The 24,129-nt window shown below is 38.1% G+C and overlaps 1 protein-coding gene across 3 annotated transcripts in view; it reads left to right on the top strand.

Moving 5' to 3' along the window:
• The window catches only part of LOC126476928 (serine/threonine-protein kinase 10), a 164,664-nt gene that overhangs the window by 88,292 nt on the left and 52,243 nt on the right, over positions 1–24,129 (top strand). For all 3 annotated transcript variants that reach the window (XR_007587365.1, XM_050103578.1, XM_050103579.1), the window contains 3 exons: positions 17,094–17,178; positions 17,509–17,696; positions 19,473–19,992. Coding sequence is in view for 2 of the 3 variants with exons in the window: in XM_050103578.1 (XP_049959535.1) it covers positions 17,094–17,178; positions 17,509–17,696; positions 19,473–19,992 (793 nt within the window). In the remaining variant the exon portion in view is untranslated. The remainder of the gene's footprint in view (positions 1–17,093; positions 17,179–17,508; positions 17,697–19,472; positions 19,993–24,129) is intronic.

Genomic DNA, 24,129 nt, shown 5'->3' with positions numbered 1-24,129 from the left:
GCTATGAAATGTTAAAAATGCACAGAGGTTGCCCATGAGGTAGTTACATACTTTTTGTTCCTTAAAACTGGATGCAATTTTTGATCATTATTCCGACCAGATTAGTCGGTTGGTTGATTTAAATTTTGATCTGCACTTATATATTTTGTCCTTTCAGTTTATCTCAGATTAATCAAAAGGCACTGCAAGTGGAACTTTTACTTTTGGCACTGGTTGACATGTGTAAAAACTGTACTGTTGGACTGTGAAGTACTATTTCCTGTTTCCCTTTTGGATTAGTGGCTGCATTGTTAGATAGTTAAGTCTCTTGGGCTAGAAGATACTTTTAGTTAGTGAGACAGTATTACATTTTTTAAATGTATAAGAGTGTTGTGTAAGAGTGATTAAAATGTTCTAGAGAGCCATTGACACTGTAAAAAACATTTATTAATGACAAGATAAATACAATGTTTATCTGTCTTTACACAATGAACAAACGGCACGGAACTGACTGACCAATAAGCATGTACGCTCATTGTTGAGAGACCTCTCGACACTCAATGCTGTGGGTATAAATATTCCACATTCCAACATGCTTCCTTACATTTATATCACAGTTGAATTACATTCAGTATTGCTTGAAATTTTACAAATTTATTCTTGCTCAAAGATTTGGTAAAAATGTCTACTGCATTGTTTTCTGAATCTACATTACAAACTCCATTGATATAACATCGTTCACAGAATGGTAATGTATTTCATTATATTTTTATTTTTGGGAGAGTTCCCATATATAGCAATATTGACTTGGCCCTCAGTTGTCTTCATATACTTTAACAGACACTCAGACTTTGCATCAAAATATCCAGAATTAACTTAACCTCGGTGACAGCATCTGACAATGCTACATAATCATCAAAAGTCCTTAGATTTCCAAAATGTCATTCTCCCAAGCAATAACAAAATGGAAATTTCTGGATGAAGCAATACATAAAGTAAGGGAAAGGCAACCACTCACCTGTAGCAGATTGATGCATGGAGCACAGGTACATGTAACAGAAAACAGCATTCTCTCTCTCTCTCTCTCTCTCTCTCTCTCTCTCTCTCTCTCTCTCTCACACACACACACACACACACCTGTGGTCACGGCAACACTGTTTATTGAAAGCAGTTGCCTAAGCTGATGAAGGTGGGAAGGGGTTAGGGAAAGACACAACAAGGGGTAGCAGGATAGAGGCAGTTTTTTTACAGATGACTCCATGGCTGCACAAGAAGACAAAAAGAATACAGAGGATACAGCAAAAATAGATGTAGGGAGATGAGAATAAAACTGAGGGGGGAGGAAGGGGGGGGGAGGATAGATAAGTAAAGATTAAAGAGGTGGGAGGAGAGGGAGAGAGGGGGTGAGTGCCAGCACAGGGGATGAGGGTTGGAAAGGAAGAGTGTTGGGAGAAGACAGGGCACAGTGTGGATGGAGAAGTAGTGGTGTGGACAGAAAAGAGAAGCAAAAAGGTAAGGTGAGGCGGTGAGATGAGGTCGGTGTAAGATATGCTGGAGAGAAATCTCTACTGATCTTTTCCTCACTGCCTCACCTTACCTTTTCCCATCTCTCTTCTGTCCACACCACTCCTCCACCCCCACTCACTCACTCACTCTCTCACTCTCTCTCTCTCTCTCTCTCTCTCTCTCTCTCTCTCTCTCTCTCCTCTTTCTTCATCTTCACCTTTCTCTCCTTTCCCCCTTCCGTTTTCCCCAATCTCCCTCTTCCTACACATCTTTTTGCTGTATTCTCTGTACTCTTTCTGTCTTGTTGTGCGGCTGTGGAGTTATCTGCCCAAAGACCTGCCTCATTCCTTCTACCCCTCCTTACATCCTTTCTGCATGGCCATGTGTGTGTGTGTGTGTGTGTGTGTGTGTGTGTGTGTGTGTACTTTTTCTAGAAAAAGAAGCTGGAGTGAACAATGCAGTTTTCTGTTACATGTTTCTGTGCTCAACCCATCAATCTGCTGTAGGTGAGTGGTTGCCTTTCCCTTATTTTATGTATATCTCCAAACCTACCAAACACAATCACCTGCCCAATCTGCATCTGCAAAACAATCTAAGGGATTAATATTTTCAGTCCTTCCACGTGTTAACTTCAAACATTTGTTTAGTTCTAATACTTCAGTACTCATTGCATAGTGAGTATCATTGTAATAATTTTGAAATCGATTCAAATAGTTCAAACTGAAACTCATATCAGAGCTTATAAATAACAGAGCACCTGTCAAGCTCCTGCACTAAATATCATGACCTCCATTGGTGTACTGTATGCTTTGAATGTTAAATCTGATAGTTTATATGTAGAGTTTCAATATAGCTTTCCTTACTGAGATTCAGTACATTGTTTGCATAATTATTGTTAATATTTTTCCGGAAGATAATTCTTTCCTTCATCTCAGTCCTTCATTTAAAATGACTTGGACAAAAGATTCTTGATTTTGGTTGTATTTTCCCTTTACTTTTATCACAAATTATCAATTCATCAACAAACTTCATTATATAAATCATATAATGATATTAATTTCTTTTAAAGCATATACTTTTTTAAAACTCTTTTTAACACTCATACAATGGTCGAAGACTTCCTCTCAAGCCATGTAATGCCTTAAATAACTTACAAACCCTGACTTTTTAATCCTCATATTCCAGAGGTTGCCTCACATAAATATTCTGAGAAAACTTTACAGTTTAGAAATGCAGTCTGTACATCTATCTATTTCATCTACAATTTAGTCCTTTTGACAGCAATATGGCAGTAGAAATTTCAATGATTGCATCAGAGCAACAGGTGAATAAATATCATCCACAATTTCTTTTACTTTCTCCGTTATTCTGGTACCGGTACAAAAGTTTGTGATCCATACAACTTGAAATGTGTAACATAAGCCTTCTCTGTAAACACTATCTCATAAGGAGATTTGCTCTCAGTAGTATTAGCCAAAAGTTGGACGCCCATTTAAAATGATTCCATCTGCCTTACTAGTTGATAAACAGCTGAATTTAAATATTCCATTCCCTTGTCACATCTCAATTTTTTTTATAATTTTATCAGTTAAATTTTCAATTTCATTAACATATTCTACAAAACAATCATAAATTTCATTTTTAGATTTGATAGCATAGACTCTAGTTAACATCACGACAACCATCAATAAAAGCGAAAAGTATCTTTCCCTATGCAAATCATGAGTTGTGCATGCCTGATGCAAATCAGTATGAATAATTTCCGTTTCTTTTGCTTTGCTTCTGTTGTTTTCAAAATACAGTTTGTGCGTTTTATTTTGAATACAAATTTTATACTTCATAAATTCTGATTCCAAATTTGCTGTAAATCCAACTGCAAACTGATGTTTATGTAACACATTTAATCATTACAATTTACAGTCCAACTATGTGATGCCTTTTCTTCTGTACTAAATACTGTCTTCACTACTTAGACTATTTACAGTAATCACTTCCATAAAATACAACTTTGCATTTTGTACAGCTTATCTTCTTTCAAACCAATCACAAGTAAGTTATTGTAATTTTCAAAAGCTATTGAGCTATTGCCTACAAATAGATTTTTTTAGCATAGATAATTGAATTTCTTTTCATATCTTTGTCATAAAACACATTTTCGTTTCATTTGGAGTCATGTCGTCATAAACTGGAAAATAACTGATCATATTTCATTTTTTTTTTTAACTTGCAAAACTTTACCATCTGCAATTTTTACATTTACAGGTCCATTTAAAGTTAAGCATTCAGAAAAATAGTTTTCATTATTAAAAACACGATCGGTGCAATCATTCTCCAATAACCAATCAGTCTGTACATTATTACCTGAGTCAACATTATTACGTGCCATCATTAGTTATACCTCTGTTACGAAACTGCTAATACCATTTTCGTTCTGTTAATATCCTCGGCACCCTTCATGATGACTGCTTCTTGCCAGTTGATATCATTGCTATGCTGCTACATTTTTAGGGTTTCCAACTGCCTGACCATCTCCTCAAAAATGTCCGTTGTGTATCTATGAATCTCTGCTTGTTCCTGACTGATCAGTCCCTCTTAAAATGACCTGGTTCGCCACATCCGTAACATAAATGCTCCTGGTAGCTCATATTGATTTTCTTTTCACTATGAAGTAAGCTAAATTTTTTTCACCTCCACTTTCATCCATCTCTTTTAAATCCATCATTTGAATTATACTTTTAATGTATTCGACTTCTGATCTTCTTCTTTCAAAATCCTGATTGAGTCCCCAGTATATCTCTGAGATTCAGGCAAGGATTTGTTGTTTCAAAAATACTGAAGTATGTTTCTGTGTCACTGTAGTCCTTTAACCTGGGTTTATCCAAAATGTTTGTGCCCACAATTTTCGGTGCTGTTTATTCTTTGGAGTATAATAATTCTTTGAACATTTTCACTATCTCAAATGCAGTTTCCTTAAAACTCATAAAATCCAGTTTCTTGTTCAAAATTGCTCTATAGTTTGTTGTGGTCAGGTTCTTTTCATCCCAAGTGCCTGCCTTGTCCATGCTCGTTTTTGTTCGTGAAGCAACTGTGCAGCATTTCATCATTTTCATTTACATTTCTAATCCCCATATCCATTTCCCATAGTCTTCTCCATCAAACACCAGTATCTTAATGTCAGAGATGTCCAGTTTCACACAGCACTTTTTCGATTAACAATTTTCTTTTTAGTTCACAACCAACCAATACTTTTCAAAAAAAAAAAATATGTTTTTACTTAAAAAATGCAAACTGCTACCATATTAAGAATATTTATTAATGGCAAGATAAATACAGTGCATAACTATCTTATACAGTGAACACATGGAGCTGACTGATTTTAATGTAGTACATTTACACTTATTGTTGAGAGCCATCTTGATACTATCAATATAAATGTACCACATTCCAACAGATTCATCACCATTAATTCACTCAGGTCACAGGTACAAGTATTTATATCCTTGCCCTCTTAAGTACTGCCAGGCTCCTCCTGTACTTTGATGCATATTGTAGCTCGTGTGAAATTATTGTTAGTTTTTTAATTTGTGGGCTAGGATTTCTGGGGAAGATGTAAACTGTTCTTTATTTTTCTGTGTAAATAATTGTTTGCTTTTGTTACTTACACTATGTCAGTTATTTTCCATATAATATTTGAAGATGAAAACTCATAAATAATGTTTGAATTTCAGTCATTAGCAATCTGAATATGTGAGTGTAACATATTTATTTATTTATCCATTCATTCGGTTTCATTTTTTGTCACAGAATAGAGTGTGAAGGATATTTATTATTATGTAGGAATTCACACATTTTTGGTATTATCAATAAATGTATTGAGATTGGGCCAGCTAGAGAGGGACTTAATTCACAATATCTTGTAGAACCCATTTAATAAAAAGAAGACCTAGTAGCAAAAAAATAGTGTTTATTCTATTTGAACAGTTAAACTTTTCAGAGAGGTCACATAGATGACGACGTTCTGCCTCACTTGGAATGTTAAGGGAGAACATGCTTCCTGCATTTAAGGAACCACCCAATTAATAGTGGATTTCAAGTGACTGGTGAACCTTATAACTTCAGTGGGGTATGCTAGTGCAAAGCCTTGGATTACCACAATAATTTTTTGACCAATCTTCCATGTTGTACGTGGTGACTCAGTTTCATTTCACGTAAATTTTGTGGGTATGTTTAAACTAATGTAACATATGGTGTTGTTTACAGAGGGAGTAAAAATTTGAATTGGAAATTGGTTTGATTATAACTCATGCATTCAGTATGGCTTAATACTGTGTTCACACACGTTGCAGTTTGTTAATCATGAAATGTCTTCTGATTACAAATAAGAGATGTCAACCATGTGTTAATTAGAATTTTCGAGTAGTAATATATAAAATATGAATCAACCAGTAACATACTTGTTGAATGTCGATGTGGATTCAAGTAAACTCTCTCTTGTTCTCCTGGAGGGGTTTATGACATCTGTCGTGAAGCTGTATTACAACTGTCTCATGAATCAGTACTGAGAATATTATGCCACCAGTTGTCAAATGTGTGGTATTTGTAGCACTGTAGGGCTAACAGGAAGAAACTTTGAACTAAGATTTAAAGAACATAATAAGATAGAAAATGGCTCATTGGTGGTGATGAAGCACCTCAAGAGTGCAAGAGTGAGTAGCATTCATTGAGTGACATCACAGACAGCACGAGAGTATTGCACTTTGAGGATAAAGGGTGGTGGTTGTCAGATTTTGCAGAGGCGATGAGTTTTTTGCACTTTAAGAAATGAATGCATCAGTGCATTAAATGAGAAGACAGAAGTGTCTGAGGGCCATTTCTGAGCCCACTTTAGTGATGTCCTTGAGAAGTAGCCATCAATTTATTCAAGTTAATGGCATTAGGTTTCATGTTTTCTGTTGGACATCCTATGTGGCTGCCCACATTACACGTAGTACTGGATTTTAGAATTTACCAGGACTTGACATACAGTGTTTATAGATCTTTAGGGGCTGTGACATATGCCGTGCAGGAAGGTACTAGCTTCAGTAAGTGAAAACAGTTTTTGCCTTTAGTCAGAGCTTTACCTTGAGAGTATAACACACCAGCATGAGTTGTTCTAAGGAGAGTTTTTTATTTGATAATGCATGTTTGCTTCCGGATTTTTACTTTTTGCTAATGGCATACAAGCTTTAAGGAAGGTTGTACTACAGGATGAAAAAAATATTTTTATATGGTCATCAGTACATGTAGTATTATGATTTATTGATTGGTTTTCCTTGTTTTATAGCATTTGAGAAAGGGATAACATAGTCCTGAAACATATTGTGGTAAAAAAATTGCACATTTGACAACTGGTGGCGTAACATTCTCAGTGCCAACAGTTTAGTTCACATTTTGAATAGATTTTACCATTCATTTTGCATCAGTTGCCATTGTGTATGTAATAAAAGAAAGGGAAATTGACACTGATAGTGTGGAATATGCCTTTATTTACAGTACAATACACAAGGTTTCTCTCCACAATATAAGTGAACTCACTTGTTTGCACGCAGTCGAAGTTGTCAATTAATGGTGGCATATAATCAGGCAGGCAGTTTGTCACATGACTAACAGTTAGAGAGCTTGCATTCAATGAGATACAAAACAAAATCCAGTTTTGTGAACAAAACTGTTTTGCATTTTCTTGCTGAATTTATATCTTACTGAGAAGAGAGATACAAAATGTAGCTCATCTTAATATATACAGTGATATCTTCCATACTCATTGCTTTATGTACAGTGACAGGAAGAAACAACACTGTAAAATAACTAATGCAGAGTGATAAAATTTCAGGAATACATTTGTCTAGGTAGCATATTTCATTGATTTAACATTGCAAGATCACAGGTTAATGTAAAGTGTGAGATAAGACATTGCAAATGTGAAATGCTGGTACATTAATAACCAGTGTAACTGCCAGAATGTTGAATGCAAGCATACAGATGCCGGATGCCAGTTTGTGTATTGGAGAGCTGTGCCTGTTTCACTTGGTCGATCAGTGTAGGGGCAATGAATGCTGTTTGTGTATGACACTGGAGTTGTCCAGTGATGTCCCATATGTGACCAGTTGGAGACAGATCTGGCGACTGAACAGGCCAAGACATCAAGTAGACACTCTGTAGAGCATGGTGATTTACAACAGCAGTATGTGGGCGAGCATTACCTTGTTGGAAAACATCCCCTGGAAATCTGTTCATGAATGTCAGCACAACAGGTCAGATCACCAGACTGACGTACAAATTTGCAGTCACGGTGAGTGGGATTACCACAAGAGTACTCCTGCCGTCCTACAAAATTTGCACCCCAGACCATAACTCCAGGTGTAGGTCCAGTGTGTCTAGTACACAGACAGGTTGGTTTCAGGCCCGCATCTGGCCTCCTAAACAACACACAGCCATCACTGGCACCAAGACAGAACCAGCTTTTATCATAAAACACAACAGATCTCCACCTTGCCCTCCAATGAGCTCTCGCTTGACACCACTGAAATCGCAAATGGCAGTGGTTTGGAGTAAGTGGAGTGCATGCTACAGGGCATCTGGCTGTGAGCTATCCATGAAGTAACTGATTTGTGACAGTTTGTTGTGTCATTGTGGTGCTAACTGGTGCTCAAAATGCTGCTGCAAATTTAGTACAATGTGCCAGAGCCATAAGCCGAACATGGTTTTCTCTCTCGGTAGTGCCAAGTGGTCATCCAGAGCCTAGACCACCGCCACCAACAGTCATGTTACTGTGGCTACTTTCCTGCCAGGCTTTTCTGCAGTATCGCGGAAGAAACATCTAGCTTCTTGTAGTCCTATTACATGACCTTGTTCAAACTCAGTGAGGTGTTGATAAAGGAATTGTTGTCTAACATAACTGACCAATTCCAGTCTCAAAAGCCACTAATGATCATGACTGTTACAGCATGTATTTATAGCAAACCTGATCTGCATCCTCATAGTGCCACTACTAGTGCCTCTCTTATGCAACTGGCTTGAAATTTGAATAGATACATCTGTCAGATCCCAAATTTCATTTAAGTTGCCCAACTCCTCCTTGGTGTTGTGATTTTTTTTCTGTCAATGTAGATATAGCTCATTAATTATTTGTTAGTCGAAACCCGAGCTATTGTAGCCAGTTACAATTTGTTTTTGTTCCCACTGAACAATTTGAAGAGTTAAACCTCCGTCATTGGGTGGATTTATGTCATTTAATAAGGCACATATGTGTTTTATATGCAACTGCTGGGTAACCTGCGGCATTGTCTGTTAGCAGGGAAAGAAGGCGCCTCTGTTTTAGTACAGGGCTCAATGTAATGTGGAGGATTTTGAGCTTTTTTGTTTCAAACATTGTTCTGTTTCTGTCGCCTGCTACCAGACAGTGGCGCATGTTACCCAAAAATCGTACACAAAAATTACATACATGCCTTATTAACCCTTTAAGGCCTCAGTTTTTATTCTTTGACTTCGACAATTCTCATTTCTTTTTACGTTGCCATAGTAAGTTAGAAATTGATTTAGTAGAAAGAAAACCAGAGAAATGCGGTTTTTGGGCCTTAATTTCATTTTTTCAAAAGGGTTTGAGAGTCCCGTCAAGTTATAATGTTATAGTCATTGACAATGGTACTTCACAAGAAGTGGTATAGATAAAAAAAAATTTGCCGTAATTCACACGCAAAAACATTGGGAACACTTTCAGTGAGGTCTTGATTCTGATGGGTGAACCTAAAGACATGTCCTACAGGGCAAAGTCTATGTTGATGATTCAGTAGTCTTGGCCCATAGAAGAAAGTTATATTCAGGGGTGTGACAGGAATGACCTATTGAAGCAAAAAGTCTTGTAAACATTGGCTAGAGCTGTGAGCACTTCATCATCTTCGGTATTGTGAAACAAATCTCTTGCTTTCCTTTTTTAGAGAGGAAAAGATATGGATCATAATAAGAAAAAACTCTAGTAAAGATGGGTTGTAAAGCGCATATGTTAAGAACTATGAGTACTTATGCAGTAGAAGAGATGTGTTTCATGGAAGTGAAAATGAACATGTGCTCATAGCTCTTAAAGTGTGCACTCTAGACTCTTGTGTTTACTGGACTTCCTTTTCTAGTTTTGGTCCATACTACCACCTCTCAAAATACAGAAAGCAAGGAGTTTGCTGTAGAAGAGATAAAGCACTGCTCACACCTCTTGAAGTTATGCATTTTAGAGCCCATGTTTTCTAGAATTTTTTGCTTCAATTAATTTTTACTGCAGAAGAAATATTAAATTTAATTGATGAAAGGAGAAAATACAAAAATGCAGTAAGTGAAGCAGGCAAAAAGGAATACAAACGTCTCAAAAATGAGATCGACAGGAAATGCAAAATGGCTAAGCAGGGATGGCTAGAGGACAAATGTAAAGATGTAGAGGCTTATCTCACGAGGGGTAAGATAGATACTGCCGACAGGAAAATTAAAGAGACCTTTGGAGAAAAGAGAACCACTTGCATTAATATCAAGAGCTCAGATGGAAACCTAGTTCTAAGCAAAGAAGGGAAAGCAGAAAGGTTGAAGGAGTATATAGAGGTTCTATACAGGGGCGATGTTCTTGAGGACAATATTATGGAAATGGAAGAGGAGGTACATGAAGATGAAATGGGAGATATGATACTGTGTGAAGAGTTTGACAGAGCACTGAAAGACCTAAGTCAAAACAAGGCCCCGGGAGTAGACAATATTTCATTAGAACTATAATAATTCCAATCCCAAAGAAAGCAGGTGTTGACAGATGTGAAAATTACCAAACTATCAGTTTAATAAGTCACAGCTGCAAAATACTAACACGAATTCTTTACAGGCGAATGGAAAAACTGGTAGAAGCTGACCTCAGGGAAGATCAGTTTGTATTCCGTAGAAATGTTGGAACACGTGAGTCAATACTGACCCTACGATTTATCTTAGAAGAAAGATTAAGGAAAGGCAAACTTACGTTTCTAGCATTTGTAGACTTAGAGAAAGCTTTTGACAATCTTGACTGGAATACTCTCTTTCAAATTCTGAAGGTGGCAGGGGTAAAATACAGAGAGCGAAAGGCTATTTACGATTTGTACAGAAACCAGACAGCAGTTATAAGAGTCGAGGGATGTGAAAGGGAAGCAGTGGTTGGGAAGGGAGTGAGACAGGGTTGTAGCCTCTCCCTGATGCTATTCAATCTGTATATTGAGCAAGCAGTAAAGGAAACGAAAGAAAAATTTGGAGTAGGTATTAAAATCCATGGAGAAGAAATAAAAACTTTAAGGTTCACCGATGACATTGTAATTCTGTCAGAGACAGCAAAGGACTTGGAAGAGCAGTTGAATGGAATGGACAGTGTCATGAAAGGAGGGTATAAGATGAACATCAACAAAAGCAAAACGAGGATAATGGAATGTAGTCGAATTAAGTCGGGTGATGCTGAGGGTATTAGATTAGGAAATGAGAGACTTAAAGTAGTAAAAGAGTTTTGCTATTTGGGGAGCAAAATAACTGATGATGGTTGAAGTAGAGAGGATATAAAATGTAGACTGGCAATGGCAAGGAAAGCGTTTCTGAAGAAGAGAAATTTGTTAACATCGAGTATTGATTTAAGTATCAGGAACTCGTTTCTGAAAGTATTTGCATGGAGTGTAGCCATCTATGGAAGTGAAACATGGACGATAAATAGTTTAGACAAGAAGAGAATAGAAGCTTTCAAAATGTGGTGCTACAGAAGAATGCTGAAGATTAGATGGGTAGATCACATAACTAATGAGGAAGTATTGAATAGGATTGGGGAGAAGAGAAGTTTGTGGCACAACTTGACCAGAAGAAGGGATCGGTTGGTAGGACTGGGTCTGAGGCATCAGGGGATCACCAATTTAGTACTGGAGGGCAGTGTGGAGGGTAAAAATCGTAGAGGGAGACCAAGAGATGAATACACTAAGCAGATTCAGAAGGATGTAGGCTGCATCAAACCAGTCTCAGGACTAAAGACCACAACAACAACAATTTTTACTGTCATATCCCTGAATACGTCTGTGTTCCATGGGCCGAGGCTATTGAATCTCCAATGCAGAGTGATTAAAATTCTTCTGGATGTTATGCTGCATCATTGCTAAAAAACTAACAACATTAATAAACTAAAACCGATGTTTCCGCCAACTTGAAATGTCCTTCCTCAGGTCACGACTGGTTTTGCATGGGGATAGGTGCTTCTATTTATTACAGACTATCAGTGTCTGACATCACTGCTGTAAAACTTTTAATTGGCCCTCTAATATGGTTGGCTAGTCATGACGTAGGGGAAGATGGAAGGAAAGAGGCTATTCATGGATGCCCATGTCGTCAACAATTAGTAGCTGTCCACCAATCAGCATTCGGCTTCTGGACGGAAAGTTTTCCTCCTGGTGTGCGCAGAAGTGGACTGACAGTTGTTCTACAAGTATTTGTGCAGGTATGTCCGCGTCCTGTGACATAAAAGGCTTCAGTGAACGGCTAGGCAATGCCCTCCGCCGACGAGATTTCAAACAGATTTTTCGAAGCAGTCACAGGATCCACGAAATGGTAGGTTCCACCAAGGATGTAGTCAACAATCTTAACACTGCAGGTGTTTACGAACTACGGTGTGTGTGTGGAGCTGTCTACATAGGAGAAACAGGGAGACCTGTCAGCTTACGAGTAGCAGAACACGAACGCTATGTACAATTACAACAACATAATAAATCGGCAATAGCGGAACACCACTGTGACTGTGGACAACCTATCAGGTTCCAGGAAGTCCGAGTACTGGCTAAAGAATTGTGGATGCGAGAACACAAAATACGGGAGGCGATCGAAATTATTAAGCAGCCTGACAACATCAACAGAGAAGATGGCTACAAACTCCCGGCGTCCTGGCTGCTGGCCATCCCAGTCCAATGGGCCATGAGCGGTCGCGGGGCAGAAGCTACACGGGACTCAGACGTATCAGCACAAACACTTGTAGAGGTCCACTTCCGCACACACCAGGAGGAAAACTTGCAGACCAGAAGCCGAATGCTGATTGGCGGACAGCTACTAATCGTTGACGACATGGACATCCATGAATAGCCTCTTTCCTTCCATTTTCCCTTACGTTATGACTAGCCAGTCATATTAGAGGGCCACTTAAAAGTTTTACAACAGTGATGTCAGACATCTATAGTCTGTAATAAATAGAAGCACCTATCCCCTTGCAAAACCAGTCATGCCCTGAGGAAGGCTGTTGCAATTCGGCGGAAACGTCAGTTTTAGTTTATTATTGTTGTTAGTTTTTTAGCAATGATGCGGCATAATACCCAGAAGAATTTTAGTCACTATGACACTGGCCGCGGAAGCGTATGTTCTTACTCCAATGCAGACTTTGTTCCATGGGACGTGACTTGTAAACCACACTGTATATAGTAAAAATCAGACTTTCCACATGTCCCATGACTAGCAATAAAATATAGCCATGATCGTAAAGATTTTGAGTTCAAATTTCCTTTGAAAGTGAAAATCCCTTCTTTCATTCTGAGAAGAGTTGGGAGATATTTCTTTTTGTCTCTGGTTACTTCAAATATAATTTCGTAGTATTCTGTTGATGGTGTTATTTCTTCTTTGTTTGGTGTATAAATTGTTGAGTTAGAATTCTTCAAGAACATATTTTATTGCAAAATCACTTCTTTCATCATTTGGTGTATCAGTGTCAGATGGAAAATCCTCCAGAGTAACTCCAGTATCTCCTTATCTTTCAACATTCTTGCCATGTCCTGTCATGCAAAAACATGAAGCTATAGTCCTGAGGGGATTTAAAAGTACAGAATTTTTTATACAAATATTTTCTAAAAATCTTAAATATCTTTTGCTTCTAACATTATTCGACTTACCAAGAAATAGAGAAAAAAAATTTGAAGACAAGATTATCACAGTAAGCACTCAGAATTTGGCACAGGATGACCCACATCTTACTGCATGAAACTAAATAGTGTGAGCACTGTGTGCAGTGAGATAAAAAACTGCCCTGTATACACGACTAATACTCTGTGGAAGTTCAGCAGTGTGTTAACAGCATTCCAAACAATGAATAAATAGGGCACTGCAGCCCATGTCTCATGTCCTAATGATCTGACGTTTTGCCATTACAGTTTACATATTGTCTTTCAAATAGTTGTGATAAAATTCACAGAATGTTTCTTTGTATCAAAAATGCATCTTGTACCATTTCACCACATACGCAGATCACCACATACATGGGTACTGTGGATACTGCCTGTGCAGTAAGTTATCTACGCTGTTATACAGACCATTTAATTAAAAAAAATCATTTCCATCCTATTAACAGATGTTTCATATCAGTTAAGAACAAAAAAGTGATATGTTGTGCTTACACAAAAAAAACTGAAAACAACATTGTACATTATTAACAATAAAATGAAAACATGACAAGCCACAATGTAGTAGAGGCCGTTAAACACAGAATCAAATTTCCTCATGACATAGTTGTTCTCTAATAAATGAAGATACAATCCAAAAGATGTTCATTGTAAATATTTGTGCCGTGTTAGGGCCAGTTTGCTGTGCACCTTCTGTGGAAGCAATGTGATTTGTGTAAATCATAACTGTTATGAAGGGACGTAATTGAGAGTGGTGTACCGTCATTATCTGTGGAATTCTTCATAGAGTGAGGCATGTGCAAAAGAGTTTGTTCCTGTAATTATAAAAGAAGTTTAATCATGCAGTGGAAGATAATTATTGCTCATAAAGACTACAGCAACCAGAAAAAATTGTTTTGGAGAGCTTTGTGACAAAGCAAGCTGAGATATTTTTCTCCTCCTCTTGATTTTCCATCTGCCTAGTTAAATTTGTTTTTTCATTTTAGAACTAATTACCATTAACATACATGAGTATAATCTGTATTTTTATAAAAGAAAGGTTGGCCCTCGTTTTTAAAAAATATAACACCGGATCTAATGTTGTGCTTAGTTTCATGTATGTAATTGATTTTCTAATGTATTTTGACTATTACTAGTTAGTATCTTTCATTATAGGGTGAATCAGGAATTTTTTTGTAACTTAAATTCTATTGTTGATGCATAAACAAACATAAATTCTGTACTAATTATAAACATTTGGAAAACGAAACACGAGCATTCTTTAAGTATTTATTTGGCCCTATTCGAAAACATGTTAGCAAAGTCAGCCCTTAATTAATTCCAAAGTAATTAACAGATTTATCAAAAGTATTGTTTGCATATCTATATATGTTAATTTAATGATTGTGTAAGTTCAGTACCTATTATTGTGAGGATATATAAGGGCCCAATTTTTGGTCACAAGACAGTCAGTCCACTGCTGAGTTTCAGATGAGGAACCTGTGTTGGTTAGAACAACAACATTGCCTCAACTTAACAGTGAAATAAATGTTACACAATTAGGCCGTGTGTTAAAGCAATGACAGTGTCTGTACGAACGTTCTCAAAAGTGTGTTGTAGCAGATGGCGACTATTTTAAAGGGCAATAAAGAACATTTGTTTGTATCTTTCATTTTGTTTGTTGTCTGGTAGCATTCACTGAACTTTTTAGACACACCACATAGGTGATTCTGCATGCATCCCAAAGGACTGGTCAATTTCACCATCTTCATGATGTTTGGAGCCAGTTTGCCCCTGAAACCCACTGATTTGATTGTTTCTTAGTCTCTGCAGTGTAAGGAGTGTAGCCATGTTTCATCCACAGTTATGTACTGACACTGAAACCTAGCAGGGTTTTGATGGAAAAGTGCCAAAACAGCATCAGAATTGGCCACACAGTTGAGTTTATTCTCCACTAGGAGCAAACAGAGCACCCATATTGCTGAGATTTTTTTTTGTACACCCTCTTTCTCTTGCAAAATTGAAAACTGTATCTTGCACTATGACTTTGTCCTCAACTATTTTGCTCACTTTGATTCATCGATCACTTAAGACCATATCTCGGATTTTGTTAATTACTTGGGGATGCTCACTTTCACTGGTCGTCCTGAACACTGTTCATCTTTTGTGCATGTACAGCCACATTTAATCTCATTTAACCAATTGTAAAAAGTTGCAGACACAGATGTAGATGTGCCCTGAACTTGATTCAAATCAGCTTTGGTCTCTCTTCAGTGTTTTCTTTTTAAATAGATAATGTTTTTCTTTTTTTAAGCAGAGGTGTTTAATCACACTTGAAACTTGCATTTTTCCATGTTGCGAAATAAACATGAGCTTGTTGCTTAAATCAACTGGGACAATGAAACCATGTGATGGATACTGTGGCAACTTTACCTGCCCTCTAGCAACAGATGACACTTACTGCCGGCAAAACATTTTGCTACTATGAGTGCCATCTCTTGGATTTTGTAAGAATTTATTGACTCACCTCATAAATTATTTTCTGTCACAGTTTCAAATACATTACAGTGACAGAATACATCCGTTTTCAAGTCATGGCACCTGAAAGTACAAATATGTTCCCTATTAAAACTTTATACAGGTAAAAAGTTACATAGAAAATGTTTATCATGTAATACGCATGAATAGACTTCATTGTATACTGAAATTATTATGAAAGTAGTACATAAAATTTTAACAATCATGGATACATTGTGTGACACAATTTAACATTTCCTTGTAAATAGGTAGGATGTCTGAACAAGGATGTGGGTCATTTGTATGCAGGCACCCTTGTGGAAGTGTTGCTGTGCTTAGAGATTTGTGCCTCATACTTTAGTAATGCTTCTTTACAAGTTATTGCACCATGCTTCTCATCATACTTTTAAATTGCTGTTAGTTGTTTTGACCACAATGTTGGCTACTGGTTTAATCTCCAACAGGACAGGTCATAAATGCACACATTGATTCAGAAATACAGGCATTATTTGAATCCCCAAGCCCATTCTCACTAGAAGTAAGTAGTTTTTGGTAGTGGTGCAGTTTGAAGTGTGGTCCACCAAACTGTGAAATTTTTCCACTCTTAAAATATTTTTTCAAACATGATCAATTGCAATATGTGATATGTTCTGTACACGGATAATCTTGCGGTGTTAAGCCCTAGATTTAGAAATTGTGGTCTCAACATACTGTGGGCATGTGAAACACATAGTTGGCCATATGCAACTAAAATAAGGCTGCGAGTTCATAATCTTTCAGTGCTGTAGTTGGTTACGAAAAAATTGTGTCTGCTGCTTTGGTTTCCTTCTTTATAGGTGCATCTTAATTATGCTTGTCACTGGCCTCACTTCAAGAATAATGGATTCTAGTGTTCGAGAACAAGTTTGGCCAGTATTGGCTTGCTATGCCGTGTGTTGACACTGATTATAAATAAAAAAAAGTAGTAAACAGTATTAATTTTATAAATGTTATATTAATTTTAAGATGATGTCTTGATTAGGTATTATGGATAGACTAGCTTATTATTTCTTAATTGATAGGTATTTGATATGACATTGCTTAAAAATATTGACAGAAATATTACTAGCCATTTACACAAGAAAATAAATTCACTTATAGTGCAACTACAAACTTCATTTATTGTTGCAGGAGCGGCCCATCTCCCTGCCGCCAATGGGCCTGGAAACAAACGAAGATGATTCTTCCTCCCACAAGAGTGACACTGATGTAAAAAGTAAGTACAGCATTACAAACCCATGAGTTAAGCAAGAAAAGTAGGTAATTTATCAGTATGAAGCAATAGCACAAACCTTTATTGTTAATGATTAATGCTGTGTAATATTGGTGTTACAGTGTAAAGACTGATATTCTAATAACTTTTGATGAACTAAACATTCATAATTACTTCCTCTGTTTTTACTTGCTGTTCACACATTTTTGTTTTGAGAATATACCAGCACTGTTAGAGCCCAGCAGTTATTTGATTGAAACTTAACATAAGTGTGAAAATGGGATGGTGGTTGTGAGAAACGGAAAAATCTGATGAAGTGTGTTCTTGTTACAGTGCTGCCTGACGTTGTGACTCCTGAGGACAGAGAGACTGTAACAATTCCTGAAGACAAAGACACAGCTGTGATATCTGAGAACAAAGATACAGAAGGGCCGAAGAGAGAATTTGAGAAGGAAAATGATGAAAACGAACGAAAGAAGTTTAAAAAGGAAGAGGAGAGAGACATCCCTGATAAAAAGCCTGTAAGCATCACGTGATATACAAGATATATTCAAATTGGTTTGTGGAAGATATTGAAACAGGTCAGATTGTTACCCTATTGTCAAAAACACACACATTTGTCATCCTACAGGCACTCGCACTGAAAACCTTTCCACGATGATTGCTCATTGATGGACAGTGTATCAGGAAGCATGTATGTTGCATTCATGCTCTTGCACTCATTGTAATGCTACTTTGCAGCAGTCTATTGAATATTATGATTTGAACTAGTAGCAGTGACCTAAGATATTCTACTATTTTCTAATTCCATGTAATGAGCTGTGTGGACACCATCTTGTTTGTGCTTTTTTATTGTGTTGGAGGGGGTTTATGAAGAACGTGTTACCACACCCAAAGATATCAAAAGTGGAGCTAATCCCCCATACTGGTGGTTATCAACGTAACGTCAAGAAAATGGCAACAGTTGGTCCAGTCACTGGGGAGTGGGGAGCCACTTTGATATTTCATGGCCATGTTTGATTTTGGAGTGCTGCAATAGGCTCTGACCCCATTTCTATTTGACTACATTGTCCTCCAAGCAGAATCAAGTGTTTGTTTTCCCATGAGAATAATCTCTCTCCAAAGGCAGTTTAAAATTGAAAGACGATAGCTTTGTCAGTAAAACGTAGTGAAAGTCTATACCACCTTCCTGTTTCATACAAACACAGGAAAGAACTAACCTATAGTTACTCTTAACACACAAAAATTCAGTATGAGGTGAGAAGCTCTTTATTATTGGCTACTCATTGACAACATCAAACGACTGCAGGACCATAATCAACATTAAGGTTAAAATATGAATATTGTTCTAGTCCTGGAATTGATACATCCTATCCCATTAGAGGCCATTCAGTTAGTGGCAGCAGCCCTGTCACAACAGAAGTATTGCAGTCTTACTTTTTAGGTTGAATCTGAACACCATCAACAAAATTTCAAAGGTTGTTCAAGGGAAATTTTGTGAATACATTGATATACGAGGTTCTTGCCATGGTCTCTGGTGGCCTATAATAGAGTAATTGCATTTCCTTTGATTTGTCACACCCATTTATCTTTGTATCTGTATTGCACCAAAAATATTGCACAACAGTACAAATGTTGACAGTGTACATTTTGTGTCTTGTTTGGAAACAAACTTATTCCATTCATTCATGGTGCTTGCTAAAGGGAACAATAATGCCTATTTTCCTCCCCACCCTCAAACTTGACAAACTTGGTACTGCTTGGTTCTGTCTCAAGGTTAGTACAGTAGCATGGATTGGTTTACTGATCAAGAGTTATTTGATACGCACATCTTGTATGGGTTTACTGAATACAATAGCAGAGAGGCATGATGGCACTATGCCGAGCTGTTCCCGTAGAGACAGCAACATCACATTTGAGGGTTGTTGCACTGCTCTCTCTCTCTCTCTCTCTCTCTCTCTCTCTCTCTCTCTCTCTCTCTCTCTGTGTGTGTGTGTGTGTGTGTGTGTGTGTGTGTGTGTGTGTGTGTGTGTGTGCGCGCGCGTGTGAGCTTGTGTGCTTGTATGCATGAATGTGTTTTCTATTGTTCTGAAGGCTTCTTCTAAAAGTTAGCAGTGTTGTCACTTTTGCTTCTATTCCTATCAGTGTGTCAGCTGAATAGTGAGTTGTTACCTTTACTCCTATCATTTATGTTGCACCAAGGACTTTTCATATCTGTATTTATATCATAAACTTTATTTATGTTAAGCTAGTTTAGCCGTATAATCTACCAGTGATGTGTAAATGGTGTGTTTTAGGTGCCCAAGAGACAAAATAGTGAAGGCAGCGAACGGAGGGCATCGCATGATAAAGGTCCTGCCCCAAGACCACCTGTTACAACAGCTCAGCAAGCCAAAACAAAAAATGAGCCTCCACCCCCTCCACCAATGCCTCCAATGTCTCTCATCAGTGGTGTGACACAGGATGAATCAGAGGATGCCGACGACGTTCTGCCAGTAACACCTAGTGCTAAAGTTTCTTCTGAAGTTCTCTCCCCATCTGAGCCAGAAGTCCCAGAACAGCTAGACAAGGAGTTACTGCCTCAGTCAGATATTCCAGTGCCAAATGACAAAAGTTATTTGGCCCCAACCCCAGTCCGTCCTACTGTTAACAGGGATTCCACTAGGGAAGAAACTATAGATCATTCTAGTGATGTCAGTGTCAAAGACAAAGTTGAAGAAAACATAGCCCAAGTGAGGGCTGTGCAGGATGACAACTTGGAAAAAGAAAAACGTAGATCCTCACGAAGTTCTTTAGGAGATATTGTTATACTTTCAGGTGAGTCTGAATTTGTAATAATTCAGTCAGCCAGTAAAAGATGCTGGTTTGTTGCAAATTAAAACAGCCATGCCAAAGAATGCAAGCTCTCACTTTCTTTCCCCATGAGAGCTTTTGGTACAAACTACTTACTTACGAGGGTTGTCGATAAAGTAAGGTCTCCAACAAGCTCCCACCGGGACAGAGTGATCTAGCGTAAATCTGACAACAGCACCATTTTCCTTGCTTCCCACACCACTATTCTTGCCAGTCCCCATCTCTCTGTGAAGTCATTCTTGGCATAGTAGCCATTAACGATGGAAGGGAAAATTGACACTCTCGCCAAATGTTAATTGCATTCTGTGATTAGATTTCTGTGGATTAAGGGGTCTGTCCCTATTGAAACCCATCACCGCCAGTTGACCAATGTGTATCAAGAAAAGTCAATGGATATAAAAATGTGCATAAATGGTGTAGGCAGTTCGCAGACAGCCGAACAAATGTGCGACAAGGCTGGTCACAGGCGTCCATCAGTTTCTGACGAGACAGTGACACAAGTCAAAGTAGTTTTGCTTGCAGATTGGTGTGTGACTATGCAAGAGATTGCTGAACTGATTGGTGACATCTCTGAAACTACTGTGGACAAGATTTTGATGGACTTTTGAAGTATTGCAAGGTGTTCACCAGGCGGGTGCCACAGATGCTCACTGATGAACACAAAAAGAAGCTCATCAGAAGTGCTTGAAAGTTTCTGTGCCATTATCGGGAAGAGAGTGAGAAATTTCTGGATTCAGTTGTAACCAGGGACGCGACTTGGGTCCAATACTTTACACCAGAGACTAAGGAACAATCAAAAAATGACAGCATTCCAGTTCTCGAAATGTCAAGAAGTTCAAGCAAACGCCATCAGCGGGGAAGGTGATGGCTTCGGTATTCTGGGATAGGGAAGTACTACAGTCAGCACAGCAAGGGGCTGCAAGACACTACTAACAAAGCTACACCAGGCTATATAGAACAAAAGGAGGGGTTGGTTGACAAAGGCAGTTTGTTTGCACCATGACAATAGCCACCCTCACATCACCAGCACGACAACAGATCTAATTGCCAAATTCATGTGGGAAATCATTGACAAACCTACGTACAGCCCAAATTGGCTCCCAGTGACAAATATTTTTTTTCCCAACTTGAAACAACACTGCATGAGTCAGCGGGAGAGTGGCTCAACATGGGTGTGAAAAAGCTTACGGAGCATCTCAAAAAATGCATTTATCATGATGGGGAGTATGTTGAAAAATAGCTAAAAGTCCAAGCTTTCTGAATCTGTAATGATGTTTACTATGTGAAAAAGCACTGGAGACCTTAATTTACAAACAGCCTTCGTATATTTCATTTATTTGCTGCCATTTACCTTTAGCCTACCATCTGCTGGATAAGACAAATCATCTTTTCAAAATATTAATTATACATCATGTATGCTTTTGTTAATATGACAATTTTTGGACAAGTAATATCACTAAAACTAGCATAGAATGAGATTTGTGGTTACTTGAATATTATTAATTGCTGAAGATTCAGTGTGCCAACTTATGAAAGGTTGCATAAATCCTCTTCTCTGTATCCTGTATGTGAACATCCTTAGGTAAGATACTACTAGAGCTGTGGGAGTGGGCAACCTGCTCTATGTCTTGAGTTGCACGTGCTCAACACCTTAGCTGCCTGTTTGTATTTGATACAGCATGATTGATAACTGAATTATGTAAAGAATCTTTCTCTTTTCTTTACATTGCCATTTTTGCAAATGGTAGTTCATGAAACAGTTACAAGTAGAATGGAAACAAATATTTGCACTTTGTACTGTGTAATAGGTTTGTAAGCTGAGTTAAAGGCTGGTGTAGAGTAGTCACATGGTGCTTCAGGATGGAGTACGAGATTTGAAGAGTGCAAAAAAATTCATTAGAGGATTTTTCTATATGTGCTTCACCACAAGAAAGAACTGACTGTCTTGCCAGTGGTTACAGGCCTGATTTATGTGTTCGAAACTCTCAGGAGTTTGTGGTGGTGTTTTTTTACTGGTAAAAATTTGGAGCATTGCTTAAAATTGGGTTTGTGGTTAACTGTGTTTCACAGTGTACAATTTACTTTCAGTATGGTCTTCATATTTGTATAGAGCATTGAAATATGCAGTATAAAGCAATTTTTCACTTGAGCATGGGACACACATTGTAGCACTTCAGTAATTAGCCCTGTCCAGTATATTTTGGATTTTTTAAATTAATTTCATTGAAGCTTTAACTAGAGATAAGAGAGAGTTATGTGAGTATTTTGTAATAGTGTATAAAATTGTGTGAGTATATTGTAATAGTATATTGGAGTTTTATTTGCGTTCTCCTTAATGTAAACTCTGTTTACTCATATTCAAATCATGCATTTGATGAGAGACTTCCTTAAGGACTCTATTAGGAGCCCAAAACAAGTACATGCTCTTTATGGTAAATTCTTTGTTGGCTTGGCTTGACTTGAAATGAAATGCATATAAGTCATAATTATTTAAGTTTTGTTAGCAGACTGAGTTTTGACAATAACTTAATAGTGTTTAAAGAAATCCTGCACATACATACAGAAGGGTCCAGAAAAATGTAGGCACTTGTTGATAGTTAATATCTTTGGAACAAAATGACACATATTGCAATTTTGAGATGTCCTGTGTGGCTATCCCTCCGGCAACAGTAGGCAGCTATAGGTCGGTCAACAGTTCAACGGCATCGACGTTGTTTGAGTTCTAATGGGGGGGGGGGGGGGTCATTTTGAACACGCAAAATAACCTTCCCCCGAGCAAGAATTGTAATGGTATGTCACTTTGTTCTGTTATTATTGACTATCAAAGTATGGATGCCTCTGTTCATTTTCCCTTTGCAATAAATTTACCATTAGCAAATCATAAGAAGGTGTGTGGCAAAACATATTGAAGTTTCTTCCTATTCTGTTCGTGGATGAGTCAGGTAAGTTGTGAAGTGGATTTTCACAAGACATAAAATATTCTTCAAAAGCGTGCCAGTTGAGATTTTTCAGTCTCCACTGACATCCATAAGGAAGTAAAGTCCATTTATCACTAAATGTTGATTATATTTCCATACACACTGGGTTATTAAAACATTTATTCTATATAGTTCTCAGGGAAAGTTTTGTAGGACTATAACAAGAAGTTTTGTCTTTCCTGCTATTTATGGAATTGTACACTACTGGCCATTAAAATTGCTACACCAAGGAGAAATGCAGATGATAAACGGATATTCATTGGACAAATATATTATACTAGAACTGACATGTGATTACATTTTCACGCAATTTTGGTGCATAGATCCTGAGAAATAAGTACCCAGAACAACCGCCTCTGGCCGTATTAACGGCCTCGATACGCCTGGGCATTGAGTCAAAGAGAGCTTGGATGGCGTGTATAGGTACAGCTGCCCATGCAGCTTCAACACGCCATAGTTCATCAAGAGTAGTGACTGGCATATTGTGACGAGCCAGTTGCTCGGCCACCATTGACCAGATGTTTTCAGTTGGTGAGAGGTCTGGAGAATGTACTGGCGAGGGCAGCAGTCAAACATTTTCTGTATCCAGAAAGGCCCATACAGGACCTGCAACATGCGGTCGTGCATTATCCTGCTGAAATGTAGGGTTTCGCAGGGATCGAATGAACGGTAGAGCCATGGGTAGTAACACATTTGAAATGTAACGTCCACTGTTCAAAGTGCCGTCAATGCGAACAAGAGGTGACAAAGACGTGTAACCAATGGCACTTCATCCCATCACGCCGTGTGATACGCCAGTATGGCGATGACGAATACACACTTCCAATGTGTGTTCACCGCGGTGTTGCCGAACAAGGATGCGACTGTCATGATGCTGCAAACAGAAACTGGATTCATCCGAAAAAATGACGTTTTGCCATTCGTGCACCCACACCATCGCAGGCGCTCCTGTCTGTGATGCAGCGTCAAGGGTAACCGTGGCCACGGCCTCCGAGCTGATAGTCCATGCTGCTGCAAACGTCGTCAAACTGTTCGTGAAGATCCTTGTTGTCTTGCAAACGTCCCCATGTGTTGACTCAGGGATTGAGACATGGCTGCACGATCCGTTACAGCCATGCGGAGA

The sequence above is a fragment of the Schistocerca serialis genome, chromosome 1 (genome assembly GCF_023864345.2).
Source record: "Schistocerca serialis cubense isolate TAMUIC-IGC-003099 chromosome 1, iqSchSeri2.2, whole genome shotgun sequence".
NCBI lineage: Eukaryota > Metazoa > Arthropoda > Insecta > Orthoptera > Acrididae > Schistocerca > Schistocerca serialis.
This window is presented reverse-complemented; position numbering and strand designations above follow the sequence as displayed.